Genomic DNA, 15721 nt, shown 5'->3' on the forward strand with positions numbered 1-15721 from the left:
TAATCGAGCATGGATTTAGTTCCAGGCCATGGTCATATCGTCTTCGATTTCGATCTCGACTCCATGTCATCTCGTGCCAGACTCTGTACCCATCTGCTAATGTACTTCGACAGGTACCAACTCCCAATAGCAAGTAAAGTTATATACGCAACTGTCGGAACCAGAGATCGCGGGAGAACATTGCCAATGTAAGGATCAAGAATAATGTCAACGAAGACTGGGGGAACGTTATTCATGAGTGTCTGATTAGTGGTATAGTAATCTGCTGCTGCCTGGATTTGTAAGAATAATGCGGAAGAGACATCATCGTAGGTGTGCTTGGATTGCTGCTGTGGCGTAGATATGCTAGGTTCCTGGTCTTCGAGCTCGACTGGACCCGGCTGCCGCGATGCGGAGTACTCTGCCAGGGAGGTGATCAACTCAGGCGTTTCAAACACCGTCGGGAGTTCGTAAGTGTCTAGTCGGAAAGACGTTGGTTCCTGTGGACGTGAGAAGGGAGCCTAGTCTATGCGGGAGGGGAACCCAGATAACATACGGTGGCCGCCCAGCATATCCTGACCTCATATCTTTGGCCTTCCTCTAGCCCGCGAAGGAGGAGCCAAGAAGCTTTGCCACCCGTGGAGACGTTTGCCGGGAATTCGGCTGATAGATGCGTCCTCACCGACCACTGCTGCGGGGACAGCGCATGGAGCCGTAAATCTTCGAGGGTCGGGTGCTCAATAGGCACTGGCAGACGGCTGGGACCCGTAAAGATGACTTTCTCGGTGTTGGCAACGGCCGTGTGGGCGAGCAGCAGGGACAAGAGGAAGAAGAAGAGCGAGAGCATGTCTGGCGTTGTGTGGTTGATTGACTGAATGATGCTCTGTTCGGGACTTGCGGTGTAGATATCACCAGAGCCCTCTTGGAGACCTGGAGCCTTGGAGGATTGTCAGATTTCCTGATTGGGAGCTTGGACCCCCGATTCCCAACGGGGATTAGCGGTGATACCTGCCTAAGGCACTCTAGTATTTGCCCTGTTTACCCTTTACTAAGCGGCCCCTTCCCCCTTTTGCTGGTCCCTGTTTGTTTATGCGGCCGCGCCTCTGCGACTCGCGACTCGCGAATCCCATCCGCCCAACGACGCCCCACACAACCAGGTCTCATCAAATAATCCCCGGGGCTTTCCTTCGTCCCCACTGGCTACACGACTTCTTGTATCAATCATCCTCGACCACCTCCAAGACCGCCTCTCTCGCAAATTTTGAGTTCTGCCCGTGATCCAACCCTTCATACGCTGAATCTCCTTCTCCATCGAGACCTTCAGTCAACAACATGAGAGAAGTCATTAGCATCAACGGTACGATCCCCTCGACGCGGTCCTCACCGCTCCTGTCCCGCGTCCCATAGTCTCCGTTGCCTCCGTTGCCTTTGCCTGTCTCATACTGACATGTCTGTTCTCGATAGTCGGCCAGGCCGGTTGCCAGATCGCCAACTCCTGCTGGGAGGTGAGCTTTCGACCCTCGAATCCATCTACATTGGTTGCTACAACATGAGGAACGGCTGTGGCTGACATAGGGGTTTTAACGTAGCTCTACTGCCTTGAGCACGGTATCCAGGTATGTACCGAGTCTATCCATTATCCAAGTGCGGGAGAATACCCTGCACATATGGCGGCTATCCATTACTAACGCTCTCCTGTCTGACAGCCCGATGGATACTTGACGGAGGAGCGCAAGGCCGCCGAGCCTGATCAGGGTTTCAGCACCTTCTTCTCGGAGACTGGTAAGGAAAACCACCCTTGTGCCTTATAACACTCCATTCACACGTTATTGTATCACAGGCCAGGGAAAGTATGTTCCCCGTACCATCTACTGCGATCTCGAGCCCAACGTCGTCGATGAAGTCCGCACCGGTACCTACCGCTCCTTGTTCCACCCCGAGCAGATGATTACTGGCAAGGAGGATGCCTCAAACAACTATGCCCGTGGCCACTACACTGTTGGCAAGGAATTGATCGACCAGGTCTTGGACAAGGTTCGCCGTGTTGCCGATAACTGCTCCGGTCTCCAGGGTTTCCTCGTCTTCCACTCCTTCGGTGGTGGAACTGGATCTGGTTTCGGTGCCCTTCTCATGGAGCGTCTGTCCGTCGACTTCGGCAAGAAGGTCAAGTTGGAGTTCTGTGTTTACCCCGCACCTCAAACTGCTACCTCCGTTGTTGAGCCATACAACTCCATCCTTACCACCCACACCACCCTTGAGCACTCTGACTGTTCGTTCATGGTCGACAACGAGGCTATCTATGACATCTGCCGAAGAAACCTCGGTCTTGAGCGCCCCAACTACGAGAACTTGAACCGCATTATTGCTCAAGGTATGTTAAATGACGACGGAAACCCATCTTTTATGCTAACCTTCGCTAGTTGTCTCTTCCATCACTGCCTCCCTCCGTTTCGATGGTTCCCTCAACGTTGATCTGAACGAATTCCAGACCAACTTGGTCCCATACCCCCGTATCCATTTCCCTCTCGTTGCTTATGCCCCAGTTGTCTCTGCTGCCAAGGCATCCCACGAGGCCAACTCTGTGCAGGAGATCTCCATGTCTTGCTTCGAGCCAAACAACCAGATGGTGAAGTGTGACCCGCGCAACGGAAAGTACATGGCTACTTGCTTGTTGTACCGTGGTGATGTTGTTCCAAACGACGTCCATGCGGCTGTTGCTACTCTCAAGACCAAGCGTACCATCCAATTCGTCGACTGGTGCCCAACTGGTTTCAAGATTGGTATTTGCTACCAGCCACCACAAATGGTTCCTAACGGCGATCTGGCTAAGGTCAACCGTGCTGTGTAAGTCTTACCATCATTTATTTACTTTCTATTCAACTACTGACATATCATAGCTGCATGCTTTCCAACACAACTGCCATTTCTGAGGCCTGGTCCGCTCTCTCGCACAAGTTCGATCTTATGTACTCCAAGCGTGCTTTCGTTCACTGGTACGTTGGTGAGGGTATGGAGGAAGGTGAATTCTCTGAGGCACGTGAAGATCTCGCTGCTTTGGAGCGTGACTACGAGGAGGTTGCGACCGACTCTCTCGAGGGTGATGAGAGCATTGAGGCCGAATACTAGATCCTGCCCGTGCTAAGTGCTATGCTATCTCTTGTGGGGTCACATGCTTAGAGGTCAGGTTCGGTATGTGGTTCAGCGGTATGATGTCGTTCGGTGTGATTGGAGCTATGGCATGTTCAGCGAGGCTTGCATAGAGCCGTCTTTCCTTTCCAATGCGGATTTGGCGAAGGATTTTCTATTGATCAGAATGATAAAGCTGTACTTCTTTGTAAATCGAGTACCGTAGTAGTAACCTTCGTAGAACAACCGTTCATAATCAGCTTGCGCCCACGCTATTAGTTGCCTCGAATCTGCGTGAATAAACACAACTCCTCCCAATAGGCCCAATAATTCATTCCACGAGCCTTGTGACCCGCACGCCTTCCCAACCTTTGAACGTATGTAGGGCCGCAATGGAGCGGACTTGGGTTGCATTCGTTGGTGGTTCGCTGGGAACGTTAAGTCCGGCGAGCCGCAGCAAATGGATGGACAGCCTCCTCCACTCCCGCGAAAGGACCTTAGCTCGCTGCATCAACACCCAAGCTACCTCATTAATTTGCATTTACCCTGCGAGTCGACGACATAGTGTGAAGCCGTTTCGTGATAGACTGAGCTTCAGCTATCTTCGGCGGGCATATCTACAGCTTTATTCAACTTCCACATCGAATAATCTCTTGATCGGGCAAACACTAGGCCGTCCTCGTAGGAGTCGAAGCTGAGCGCCATGGCCGAAGATCCAGGTAAGAGCTTGTCTATTCCGCTTGCCACCTTTGATGCGGAATTCCGGAATGGGGAATTCTGCTGGAGGCTGGGATGACCGAGGAGGAGATTGACAGAGGGCTCAGACTTGAGATTCAAAATGCTGACTGACGCGTTGGTAGCGGCGCCGACTCTCAACCTCACGCCCGAAGAGAAGCGAGTGTTCGGCCAACTATTTCGACAGGCAGACACAGAGGGCCTTGGAGTTGTGACTGGAGAGGTTGCCGTCAAGTTCTTTGAGAAGACTAGACTTGAACCTCGTGTCTTGGGAGAGGTATGTATTTCTTATTGCGGCCCCGTTGTTCAACAGGACCCTTGTTGTCAAACTTGATACTGATGTATCCTGCCCTTTAGATATGGCAAATCGCAGATACAGAGAATCGGGGCTTGCTCACGCCTGCAGGCTTTGGGATTGTCCTGCGGTTGATCGGACATTATCAAGCTGGGCGGGAACCTACCCCCGAGCTGGCCCTCCGTCCTGGTCCTCTTCCCAAGTTCGACACAAGTGCAGGAATCAGCCCTACGGTTCAACCTCCTCCCGGTCCCCCGCCAAATGCTCTGCAACCGCAACCAAGCGGATCCGGACCCATACGAGTTCCTGCTTTGACTCCAGACAAAGCGGGCCAATATGCGGCGCTATTTGAGAAGTCAGGAGCGCAAGGGGGAGTGCTCCCGGGAGAGCAAGCAAAACAGATATTCGAACGTGCAGGGCTGCCAAATGAAATCCTGGGAAGGATCTGGAACCTTGCGGATACCGAACAACGCGGAGCTCTACAGGTGAACGAGTTCGTGATAGCTATGCACTTGCTAGCATCTTTCAAATCGGGGGCTCTCCGGGGTTTACCAAACGTTCTCCCCGCTGGTCTCTATGAAGCAGCGGCTCGACGGCCTGGAAGTCGCCAGCCCTCAGGTGGTATGCCAGCTATTCCAAGGCAATTCAGCGGTGCCGCCGGTGCTGGGCGTGCGGGTAGCCCTCTCGGCCGCTCAGCATACACAGCTCCTCCGCAGTACCCTCAACCCACAGGTTTTGCCAGCGACTGGGCGATTACTCCTGCGGACAAGGCTAAATTTGATGGAATTTACAATACTCTGGACAAGACCAACAGAGGGTTTATTACAGGAGATGAAGCTGTGCCATTTTTCAGCGAATCAAAACTTCCTGAAGAGGCTCTAGCACAGATATGGGATCTTGCGGACATTAATTCAGCTGGTCGTTTATCCAGGGATGAATTTGCAGTCGCTATGTACCTTATTCGACAACAGCGAGGCAAACGAGATGGACGCGAATCTCTACCAGCCACGCTCCCTCCTAATCTAGTTCCACCAAGCATGCGCAACCAAGTCAGACCTGCTCCTCTGACGACGGCACCAGCATTCGAGAACCCTGCACCAACTTTACCCAAGTCGGCGGCTGAGGATTTATTTGGTCTTGACGCTCTATCTTCGCCTCCTGCTCCAGCACAGGCACCTCAATCAACAGGAGGCTCGAATTCTTTTGCCAACCCAATCGCCCCTAGCTCACCAAATCACGGCTCTCCACCACCATCCACCGTCTTCAAACCATTCACCCCTTCTTCGTCATTTGGGCAAACCTTAAGCCATACTGTAACTGGAGGCTCTAACAACTCTGGTCTATCTCACCAAAGAAGCTTCCAGCAGCAGCCATCCGCTACGGAAGATTTGCTGGGTGATAATGACCCAGAAATTAGCAAGAAACTGACAGACGAAACTACCGAACTTGCGAATCTGTCAAATCAGGTTGGGAACTTATCAAAACAGATGCAGGATGTCCAGGCACAGCGAGTTACGTCTCAAAATGAACTTACCCAGGCAGGCTCCCAGAAACGTGAATTTGAGACGCGGTTAGCTCAACTTCGTACTCTGTATGAGCAGGAAGTGAAAGATGTCAAAAGCTTGGAAGAACGACTTACGGCCTCTCGGAATGAGACAAAGAAGCTCCAGACTGAAATTGCTATGATTGAGGGGACATATCAGGACCTTCAAAATCAGCACCGTCAAACTGCCGCTGCATTGCAAGCAGACCAGCAGGAGAATGAATCTCTCAAGGAGCGAATGCGAGCAGTTAATGCTGAAATCGCACAGTTGAAGCCTGCATTAGAGAAGCTGAGGTCAGATGCTCGTCAGCAGAAGGGCCTGGTTGCAATTAACAAAAAGCAGCTAGCAACCAATGAAAGCGAGAGGGAGAAATTGAAGGCGGAGGCAGAAGAGCTCAATAAGAGCATCGAAGAAGACACAAAGACACTTGCAGCGGCAGCGGCAGCCAAAACTCCAAGCCCTCCCCCTGTCGCAAGCCCTGCACCTTCAACTATGAGCGCGAACAACCCTTTCTTCCGCCGTCAAGGCAGCACTTCGGAAACTTCAACATTTTCAGCCTCGCCCGCTGCAACTCAGCAGGACCGATCATTTGATAACGTTTTTGGTCCCTCTTTTGGTGCTGCTGCCGCTTCTAATGGAGGCCCCCCACCAACAACATTCCGACAGGATAGCGAAACTCGATCCCCAACTGGTACATTGACCTCAACTCTCCCAGTTCGTTCAGCATCTGGTAGCGGGAGTGGCGTACCTTCACCATCGGCCTCTCCAAGAACCACCAACCGAGAGATTCCTCAAGCCTCTGACCCACCGCCTCCACCAGAATCGAGGCAAATAAGTTCAAGTTTCTTGCCTTTCCCTTCAGAACACGATGAATCTCTCAGTTCATCTAGGCAAGTCTCCGCGCCTAATAGTAGGTTTGGAGAAGGATTTTCCAGTTCCGATACCCCAACGAACTACACCGGCACAACACCCGCAGGTTCTTCTCCAGCAGGAGGTCAATCCGACACCACTAGAGCAATTTCTCCTGGAGTTGACCGCAAGTCAAATGCCTCGCCCGCCGCTAATGAGCCGGGAAGGGACCCGATACCGGGGGCCTTCCCTGGAGAAGGTTCCGACATTGTTGCGACACCTACTGGTGGTAGCACTCTAAGTGAACAGGCTGCAGCCGATCCATTCAGCAGAGAGCCAACACGTTCTGCAACCGCCAAAGATGACTTCGATGCTGCCTTCGCTGGGTTTGGAAACTCCAAGTCGCAAGAGCGCTCAAATACTGGAATTTCTTCTAATGAAGGTTCGGTTGCCGCAGCATCTTCGGGCCTGAACCAGGAATTCCCACCCATAGCAGAGTTGGATCATGATGATGACAGTGACAGTGCCAGTGAGCGTGGAGGGTTTGATGATGATTTCGCGCCTCCATCTCCAGAGCATAGCAGAAAGGCTAGTTCTGGAATGCAACCAGCGAGCACTAATAGAGATGGCGCGGGGGATGTTCTTGGGCCAAGTCTAGCACAGACATCGTCTGCTAGGAGCATTGGTGCCAATCCGCCTTCAGCCGGTGCTCAAGCGTCACCACCGTCGTACGACAAGGCCGTGACTCCGGGCGAACAGGCATATTCAGACGTGCAACAGTTTGCTGGTCTTCTCCCGAAGCGTGAAGATCCTACACCGTCGTCACCTCCAGTGACCTCTACGGAGAACGCTTCTGGAATATCCCAGTCTATAGGGGGACAGACTCAGTTTGGAGGTGCGCAAATCACATCGCAGCCAGTCCCTCCTGCAAAGGCGCCTGCCGATGATGATTTTGATGATTTTGATGATCTAGAAGATGCCAAAGAAGGAGACGCAGATGATGATTTCGCGAACATCTCCGTCGACAGATCTGGTCTGGATGATTTCAATCCAATGTTCGACAGCCCTCCTCCTCCTCCGAAAGGCCCTGAACACTCCTCTCACGGCACCTCTGGCTTTGGGGTAGGCAGTGCCTTTGGAGACTTCACCCAATCACCAACCCAATCAGCGCAACAGACAGTTGCAAACACAAACACTGTTCATGAAAACCATGATTGGGATGCGATTTTTGCGGGTCTTGATGGACCTGCCCCAGCGGTCACCTCCCAACCTGAGCCTCCCAAGCCCGTAGGCAATGGTACCGCTACCACTGGGACGGCGAAGGAGAGACCACAAATTGGCAGGGCCCTCACAGAGTCTGGGGTCCATGATGACCCTATCTTGAAAAATTTGACCGGAATGGGATATGCCAGGAATGACGCCTTGGCTGCTCTGGAGAAGTATGACTATAACTTGGAAAGGGTAAGTTCCAGTAACTACAGATAAGGTTATGAATGGTCGGCTGACGTAGAATTCATCAGGCTGCGAATTACCTTGCCAGCCAGTCGTGAGCGGGGAGGAGAAGGGAGGTTTCGAGGGCGGTTAATTTCGAGATCGTGCATAGTCCAATGTCAGTCAATAATGTATTTTATGACAGCGTTCAGCCAGTAAATGTTCACTCGTTTTTCTGCGTTGCCAGTTTCTCCGGGCGGTTTGAACTCGGTGCGTTATGCTTTGAGAGAGGTTACAGTAACACTGTCGAAGTAAAAGCGGTGGCTTCTCAGTGATCACCAACTACAACGTACAAGGTGCTATGGAAATGCGGAGGTCTTGAATCCACAGCATGCCGTCTCAGACACGCATGCAATCTATGCTGTATTCGTAGCTCCATGAATCTGCGGTTAGCCTATTGATCCCTGAATTAATAAGAGAGTTAAGTACGTTTACGTGGGCAACCAAGTCCAAAGTATACAGTGTATAAAGCCTAAGCAGAGATATAAAAAGAAAGGAAGGAAGAGAGAAAGAAAAGAAAGGATGATTCCTCAGCGGAACTTAATCCACGGCCAGAGTGCTTCTTTATTGAGTGAAGGGTAGCGACATGTAATCGTATGCATTGGGCAGATGGAAAACCGACACCTTGGCGTTGACCCCTCCTTAACGGCTACCCGCGACCACGAGACAGTTCAATCTGATAAGAGCTCTTCCAAGCCCGCGATATTGAGAATTGTGAGGGCAGCTCTGAAATATCCCACCCAGTTATCTCTTGTCTTTTCTGCCCCGAAGCGTGCACGTCGGGAACAAGGCTTCGAGGTCGGCCAAGTGACGTTCGTCGGCCAGGGTTGCATTGGCGACGTTTCCGCCTTCATATCGAGGCATCCGGCGGTCATTGCAAATCGTACAGTAAGTAATCTGGTCTGGCCTACACCACCTTCGACAGCTCCTATAACCCACTCCACATTGCTTCAGCCTTGGCGCCTGCGAGCAAATCCTCAGCCCGGCTTATCCACCGTCTCTGGGACCTCCCTACGAATTTGCACGTCCGTCCGCCGAGCGCCAGAGCCCGTCTGGCTATCCCGGGATTGCGGCCCCTCGAGCTGGGAACTGACCTCCCGAGATTACATGGGTTCCCCTAAGATCCATCCGCTGGACAATACTCACCTCGAATCAATCACCATAGTCTCTGGCTCTGCCAGGTGAGGCCCGCGAACATGGGGTTTCTTGGCGTCTACAAGGCTCTTTACGACTACGTGCCTCAAGGAGAATCCGAGCTTGCGATCCGCGACGGAGACATCCTCTATGTGCTAGAAAAGAGCGGAGAGGACGACTGGTGGAAGGCCAAGAAGAAGGCGTCTGGAGATGACGATGACGAACCCGTTGGGCTGATCCCGAATAACTACGTCGAGGAGGTATGTGTCGGGCTCCGGTATCTGATTCAAATACACATGTCTTGGGACTTGGGATACAGTGGAAGGCTACGGCTTGACCTCTGTCTACAAATACATGCATTCTCCTCTGAGGAATCTAAGATGTGTGACATTACTGACCAAGATGACAGGCACGTCCGACCCACCATGCGCGTGCGCTCTACGATTATACAAGGCAGACCGACGAGGAGCTCTCATTTACTGAAGATGCTCAACTGGAAGTCTTTGATACATCCGATCCAGATTGGATATTGGTCGGTCTCGATGGGGAATATGGCTTTGCGCCTGCAAACTATATTGAGATTCAAGAGCTCCCGTCAGAGCCTCCGCCACCAAGCCTTCCAAGGAGACCTACAGTTAGCGAAAAGGATAGGTCCCAGCACCAATCCGAACCATCTCCAGTCCAGAGCCCAGCAGCAGCCATAGCAGGTATCATGAACCAGCGGCAGTCGGCTGCCCCGGCAGCGCGTGCTCCTCCCCAATTTACCCCTGAAGCCTCTGATGAGGACGAAGGTCCGACACCAGCGCTGCCCGCTCGTCCAGTTTCGCAAGTCAGAGCCCCAGAGCCCATCGATACGTCTTATACTCCGAAGTCCCCGACATCGCCGCATGGTGTCATGGCCTCTCCACCGTACAACAGAGCTTCTTATAAGGGGGGTGAGGATGGAGCTCCGGTCCGTTCACAGGGAGGTTTCCATATGTACAACATCAATGAGATGGTGTCCGTTATGGGAAAACGGAAGAAGATGCCAACAACTTTAGGTATCAACAGTGCTACAGGAGTAATCATGATAGCTCCTGAAAAATCCCGGGATGGTCCCGAGCAAACGTGGACCGCCGAGAAAATGACACATTATTCGATCGAAGGCAAGCACATCTTCTTAGAACTAGTGCGTCCTAGTAGGAGCATTGACTTTCATGCTGGGGCGAAGGATACAGCTGAAGAGATCGTGGGCGCCCTTGGAGAGCTTGCAGGGGCTGTAAGAGCTGAAGGACTACGGGAGGTAATACTTGCAGGATCTGGCCAGAGCCAGAAGAAAGGGCAAGTGCTATACGATTTCATGGCACAGGGAGACGACGAGGTTACCGTGGCAGTTGGGGACGAGGTTATAATTATCGACGATTCGAAGAGTGAGGAATGGTGGCAGGTTCGACGTATCAGGAATGGCAAGGAAGGAGTTGTCCCAAGCAGCTATATCGAGATCACAGGGACTATCGACGCGCCCACTGTATCCGGTATTAATGCCGGAAGATCGACTGTTGCGCAGAACAGGCTCGAGGAAGAACGACTGGCAAAGGAGTCTGTGAGGGCGTCACGAAGAGAGGAAGAGATGAGGGGGTCAGAGGTAGGCCCCGGAATGCGATTACCCGAAAGGGGAAGCAGTTTAATGGCTGGAGACAGCGGTAACATTCATGGCCAACAGAGACGTGAACACGGACGAAGTGATAGTGGTCAGGCCCGAGCTTCGAAGTCAAGTGAGTATTTCAGCAAACCCAAGTTTGACCAATCACAGTCTGACCTGAATAGAACCCGATCCAACCAAAGTACGAACCTGGACCGATCGTTCAAAAACCTTCAGCGTCGAAGCGCAATTCTTAGCCTTGAAGGATGGCAAGATCAATCTTCACAAAGTCAATGGCGTCAAGATTGCCGTGCCGGTCGGGAAGATGTCTGTTGAAGACCTGGAATATGTCGAACGCATCACCGGAGAATCCTTAGATAATGACAAGCCACTACTAGATAGGAAACGATCTCGCCCGGGTGAACGCTCCAGAGACGACTCTTCCAGAATTACTGCTGGTGCTACCATTGAGAGGCCCAAGAAGCCGGAGTATGACTGGTTTCAGTTCTTCCTGTCCTGCGATGTCGCTGTTGGGCTCTGCGAACGGTATGCACAGACATTCGCCAGGGATTCAATGGATGAGAGCGTACTATCCGATGTTGATTCGACTGTCCTCCGGACACTTGGACTGCGTGAAGGAGATATTATCAAGGTGATGAGGTTCCTTGACAAGAAGTTCGGGCGAACTGGAAACAAACGAAATGTTAGTTTCGGTGGGGAAGAAGTCATTACTCCAGACGGTGAATCTCCCGCTGGTCTCTTCTCTGGACCTGGTGGCACTTTGAGAAATAACACTCGGAAAGGTCGTCCAGCACCTGCTGTGCAGACTAGCGATGTGGTTGATCCCAAGGCCTTCTCTCAGGAAACTCCGAAGTCAGCAACCCACGAAGGTGTTGCTACACCTATTGCCTCTGCCCCTGTTCCGGAAAAGAAGGACCCCGTTCGAAACGGATTTGACGATGACGCCTGGGATGTAAAGCCTTCGAAGCAACAGCCAGCGGCGGCACCTAGCCCAGCAACATCCGCACCAGCTCCCGCTCCTGCTGCGGCTCCGGCTCCGGCCCCCGCTCCTCAGCGGCCTACTTTGACTGGCTCGATGCAGGAGTTGTCCTTACTTACGGCGCCTCTTGAGCCTGTAAAGGCACAACCTACGGCGCCACCAGTCTCACAACCCCAAATCATGCAAACTCCACAGCCGCAGCCGCAGCCACAGCAACAGGCTCCACCAGCAGTTACGCCGTCGTTCTTCCAGGGCATTGGTGGGCAACAAACGGGTCTGCAACAGCAGCAACAGAATACTACACCAACACAGTTTACCGCCCAAACAAATTTCCCACAGAACATTGCTCGCCAGAGACCTGCCGCTCCGCAGCTTCAAACTCAGTCCCAGGGGTCACTCATGATTCCCGCTCCTCCCAACCGACCTTTATCAGCGCCGCAAGTAAATCAAAACAGCGGCTTTGGTTTGCCTCCTCTCCAACCCCAGAGCACAGGCATACAAAACTCAAGCGGATTCCAGTCTCAGATTGCTCCGCCAGGTCAGAGTTTGGAGGAGTTGAGAATGCGTCAGCAGTACACTGGTTTCAACAACCCGCAAAATGGCATGCAGAACATGAATATGATGCCACAGCCTACCGGCTTCCAATACAATGGGATGCAGCAACCAAACCAACAGCAGCCCATGCAGCAACAACCCATCCAACAGCCGATCCAGCAACAACCAATCCAACAGCAGCCAATCCAGCAGCAGCCTATTCCGCAGCAACCAAACAGCTTTCAATACAATGGGATGCAGCAACCAAACCAACAGCAGCCAAATGGATTTCAAAACCCTCTGCAAACTGGTATGCCGCAACAGCAGTTTATTAACAATGGAAGCCCATTCTCCGATCCTCGACCTCAACAATTTGCACCCCTTCAGCCGCAGCCCCTTCAGCCACAGTCTACAGGATTCCAAAGCTCGTTCGGGCCGCAGCCACAGCAGCAATTCCCGCAACAGACTGGAATCAACTCGTTCCTGCCTCCTGCTCTACAGCCTACACCCACAGGTATACAGAGCAATGGCTTCAATTCAACCTTCAACCCGCCTCCAGTTCCTCCCATCCCTCAACAGACTACCCCAATGCCCCTCGTCCCTCAAAAGACCGGTCCACCTCCACCAGTGAGATTTGGAGTTACTGGCGATACAAAGAAGCTCATGCCCCAGGCCACAGGGCGCAGAGCAAATTTGGCTCAAGCTAGTAAGTAGCCCCATGCAGTTTATCCTCGGGTAGAATAGTACTAACTGTCTGCAGCTCCGCAAAACCCCTTTGGTTTCTAAATGGCGAGCCTGTATATTCTTCCCTGGCTGGCGAATGTTTCTTCTGTAGAATAGGCATAGCTAGGCATTGAGGTGTCAATAGTTTCGGAAACCCTTGCCCGTGTCCTCTGCTCGGTTTTGCCGGTTGCCTAGGGCTGTAAATTTTATCTTAATGCATGAACATTGCCGTCCCCTTTGTTTCTTCTTTTTCCCAGAGACGGCTATGAGAATGGGGATCAATCACGGGTTGCATGTCTTCTTTAGCGTCCAAATGTCCAAGAGCAAATGATAAATTTCCCAAGTCTTTCCGCGACGATGATGTACAGCTGCATTTAAGTTCCCTTTCCCCCGCAGCAATAGAAAGAAGTATGCATATAAAATGAATCAAGATGCCTAAAAATACCCTTTCGATATGTGGACTAGGATGTGTATGTTGATCTTTCTGAGCTACAGTACAATCAATCATATAAGCAGGAAGGATCGATTAATCGACTTTACCCTTTCATCTCAAGAGAAACCCCTCGTGTCGCATGCAACCCCCACCGAGTAGAAGATCCCTACATCATCAAACTCTCTCTTGAGAAAATGAAGAGAAGAATATCAAGTAAGACAGACATAATGAACGTCTGTATTATATGTTAAGCACGCGTTTTTGTTTGTTTGAAGACCTTCGGTCCTCGCTGACTGTGCTCAACGGTGCGGAGTGCATAGGAAGGAAGGAAGTCGAGCTACCGCGCTTTATTTTCTCTTGTTTGTTCGTTCTCTCTTTCTCTTGATTTGTATTTGGAAGGTGTTGGTGTTATTACAGAAGTTATGCCCGCAGGTCGCTAAGCTATCTAGATACCTGGTGTTGTCATATCCCAAGTGCTATTTCAGCTCCGTGTATGCGTGATATGGCAGAGGATATGATCATCGTCACGGGACTTAGGTTTCGTGTCGGATGATATATGTATGCATCATGGTTGATGGGTGTGTATGAGGGATAGATGTTGTGAGATGGTAGGGATGGTTGTGAAGCAAGGGTGATTGATAACTTGATAAGGCAAATAGGGGGAACTATCTCAAGCCCGCGAAATCACCTGAGTGGTCGGAATGAAAGAGAGGGAAGAGAACATAATGCGAACATAGTGCCCTGCGCATTGCATAGGGATTAGTGAGTGAGTATGTAGGTATGTAGACGTGATTATCTCGATGGTTTTCTTTCTCCTTACCTATTTCCTTTCTCAAGCTGTATGACGATCATAGGTATATATATATGATCTACAGAAGCCACAGTTGGAAGTAGGATGGCGGCTGGATAGGCCAGAGTTTCATCCTATAGTGGTTCTTGCTGGATTCCAGAGGAACAATGGGTTGAATGTTATAATCTGTGTGTGGAAATGGCGTCTGTCGATGGGATGGGGCTATGCCCGTACAGAGTGTGTACATCGTACTCTGTATGCTGTACATGGCATAGAAACATAAGCGCTGGGAAGATCCAGGCCCAGTGCCTACGCCGCAGCCAGCATGAAAGATCATCCTCTGCTGACCCCCGAGGCGGCCAGATGTACTTGGTGAAGTGTACTGTCTACAGTACAGTAGCAGTGCAGTAAAGCCAACACCTTGCGATTGACATATCAGGATGTTCCATGAAAGGGTTGTGGTCAATGTCATGGTACGATATGTATTGTACTATTGACAACCATCTGGCAATCCCGCAGCCAATCATGCCGCGCACATCATGGCACCAACGAAACCAGGGATCTCAATCGTATTTAAGCAATTGGCTGTCAGGGTTCGACTCGGGGACTGTGCGTACGGGGTAGAGCGTGGAGGAGGTTGCGATGGGCAAAAACCAACATGTTGGTCTTGGCAAGGCTCTCTGCTGTGCCGTTTCAGAAGAGCCAGGATACGGAATGTCACTGGGATGGATCTTCACCAACATTGCTTCAACGAGACGAATAGCTGATGTTGTCAGTCTCTATACAGGGGGATCATTGATGCGTACATACATATCCCGTAGCATTATGATTCGTCGTTCATCTCTCCTCTGTCCCAGGGGTTCGCTAGAGATGACATGGAAGCCTGAAGTCTCAGGCCCCAACATCAGCCTGGTCAGCGCAGCCCCGTGCACCGCCGCTCAAAAGGTAATAATAGTTTCGATCCTTCAGCCTCCAGCTTCAGCCCTCAACTCCTGAAGCAGCCTTCGTACAGGAACCGTCCACGGTGTGGAACCTCTCTTCAACGTCTTTTACTTCTTTTACTTGTATTTCTTATCACAGCGCAAATGCTTATTATAAGTATAATATCAGTATGCCATGAGGATCAATGATCCAAAGGAGGCCCGTCAGTTGTCGAAAGTCTTCACGAATGGCTGATCAGCGAGTGCTCTGGGCCACATCTGACGGGCCAGCTTATGGCCCCCTTCCCTGCCCTACAGGGTATAGATGACTGTATTCCAAGATGTGGAAAGTGCACCGTACGACAGCAAGGATCTGGTCCTCCCGCTTCCCATCACATTGATATGCTCCGTACCAGTTGGAACTGGGGGCTCAGCGTGCCTTCAACCCCCCTCCATCGTGTTGGAAGTTTCCGCTACTTCATTGGCGGGCGGTAGTCGCTGGCTTTGGTCGACATTTATGAGGCTTAGATTGGGGGAAGATCGTCAG

The 15721-nt window shown here is 51.5% G+C and overlaps 4 protein-coding genes across 4 annotated transcripts; 3 read left to right on the top strand and 1 right to left on the bottom strand.

The window, feature by feature from the left end:
• Nucleotides 1-32: 32 nt before the first annotated feature.
• M430DRAFT_16861 (hypothetical protein) lies at nucleotides 33-826 on the bottom strand (the record flags this gene model as incomplete). Its single annotated transcript, XM_024863543.1, has 2 exons — nucleotides 33-479; nucleotides 536-826. 2 exons carry the CDS (start codon nucleotides 824-826, stop codon nucleotides 33-35), a joined length of 738 nt encoding a protein of 245 aa, XP_024722962.1.
• A 370-nt stretch (nucleotides 827-1196) lies between these two features.
• On the top strand, nucleotides 1197-3105 carry M430DRAFT_135301 (hypothetical protein; the record flags this gene model as incomplete). The annotated part of the gene is made up of 7 exons (XM_024862400.1): nucleotides 1197-1336; nucleotides 1444-1484; nucleotides 1569-1595; nucleotides 1686-1761; nucleotides 1820-2350; nucleotides 2400-2823; nucleotides 2877-3105. The coding sequence occupies exons 1-7, from the start codon at nucleotides 1312-1314 to the stop codon at nucleotides 3103-3105; spliced, it is 1353 nt and encodes a 450-aa protein (XP_024722963.1). The 5' UTR covers nucleotides 1197-1311.
• A 510-nt stretch (nucleotides 3106-3615) lies between these two features.
• On the top strand, nucleotides 3616-8440 carry M430DRAFT_40151 (hypothetical protein). Its single transcript, XM_024867372.1, has 4 exons — nucleotides 3616-3824; nucleotides 3966-4117; nucleotides 4198-7989; nucleotides 8049-8440. Exons 1-4 carry the CDS (start codon nucleotides 3809-3811, stop codon nucleotides 8076-8078), a joined length of 3990 nt encoding a protein of 1329 aa, XP_024722964.1. The 5' UTR covers nucleotides 3616-3808; the 3' UTR covers nucleotides 8079-8440.
• Nucleotides 8441-8726: 286 nt separating this feature from the next.
• On the top strand, nucleotides 8727-13468 carry M430DRAFT_116566 (hypothetical protein). The gene is made up of 4 exons (XM_024861639.1): nucleotides 8727-9413; nucleotides 9563-10907; nucleotides 10960-13014; nucleotides 13069-13468. Exons 1-4 carry the CDS (start codon nucleotides 9216-9218, stop codon nucleotides 13092-13094), a joined length of 3624 nt encoding a protein of 1207 aa, XP_024722965.1. The 5' UTR covers nucleotides 8727-9215; the 3' UTR covers nucleotides 13095-13468.
• Nucleotides 13469-15721: the final 2253 nt, after the last annotated feature.

The sequence above is a fragment of the Amorphotheca resinae genome (genome assembly GCF_003019875.1).
Source record: "Amorphotheca resinae ATCC 22711 unplaced genomic scaffold M430scaffold_3, whole genome shotgun sequence".
Lineage (NCBI taxonomy): Eukaryota > Fungi > Ascomycota > Leotiomycetes > Helotiales > Amorphothecaceae > Amorphotheca > Amorphotheca resinae.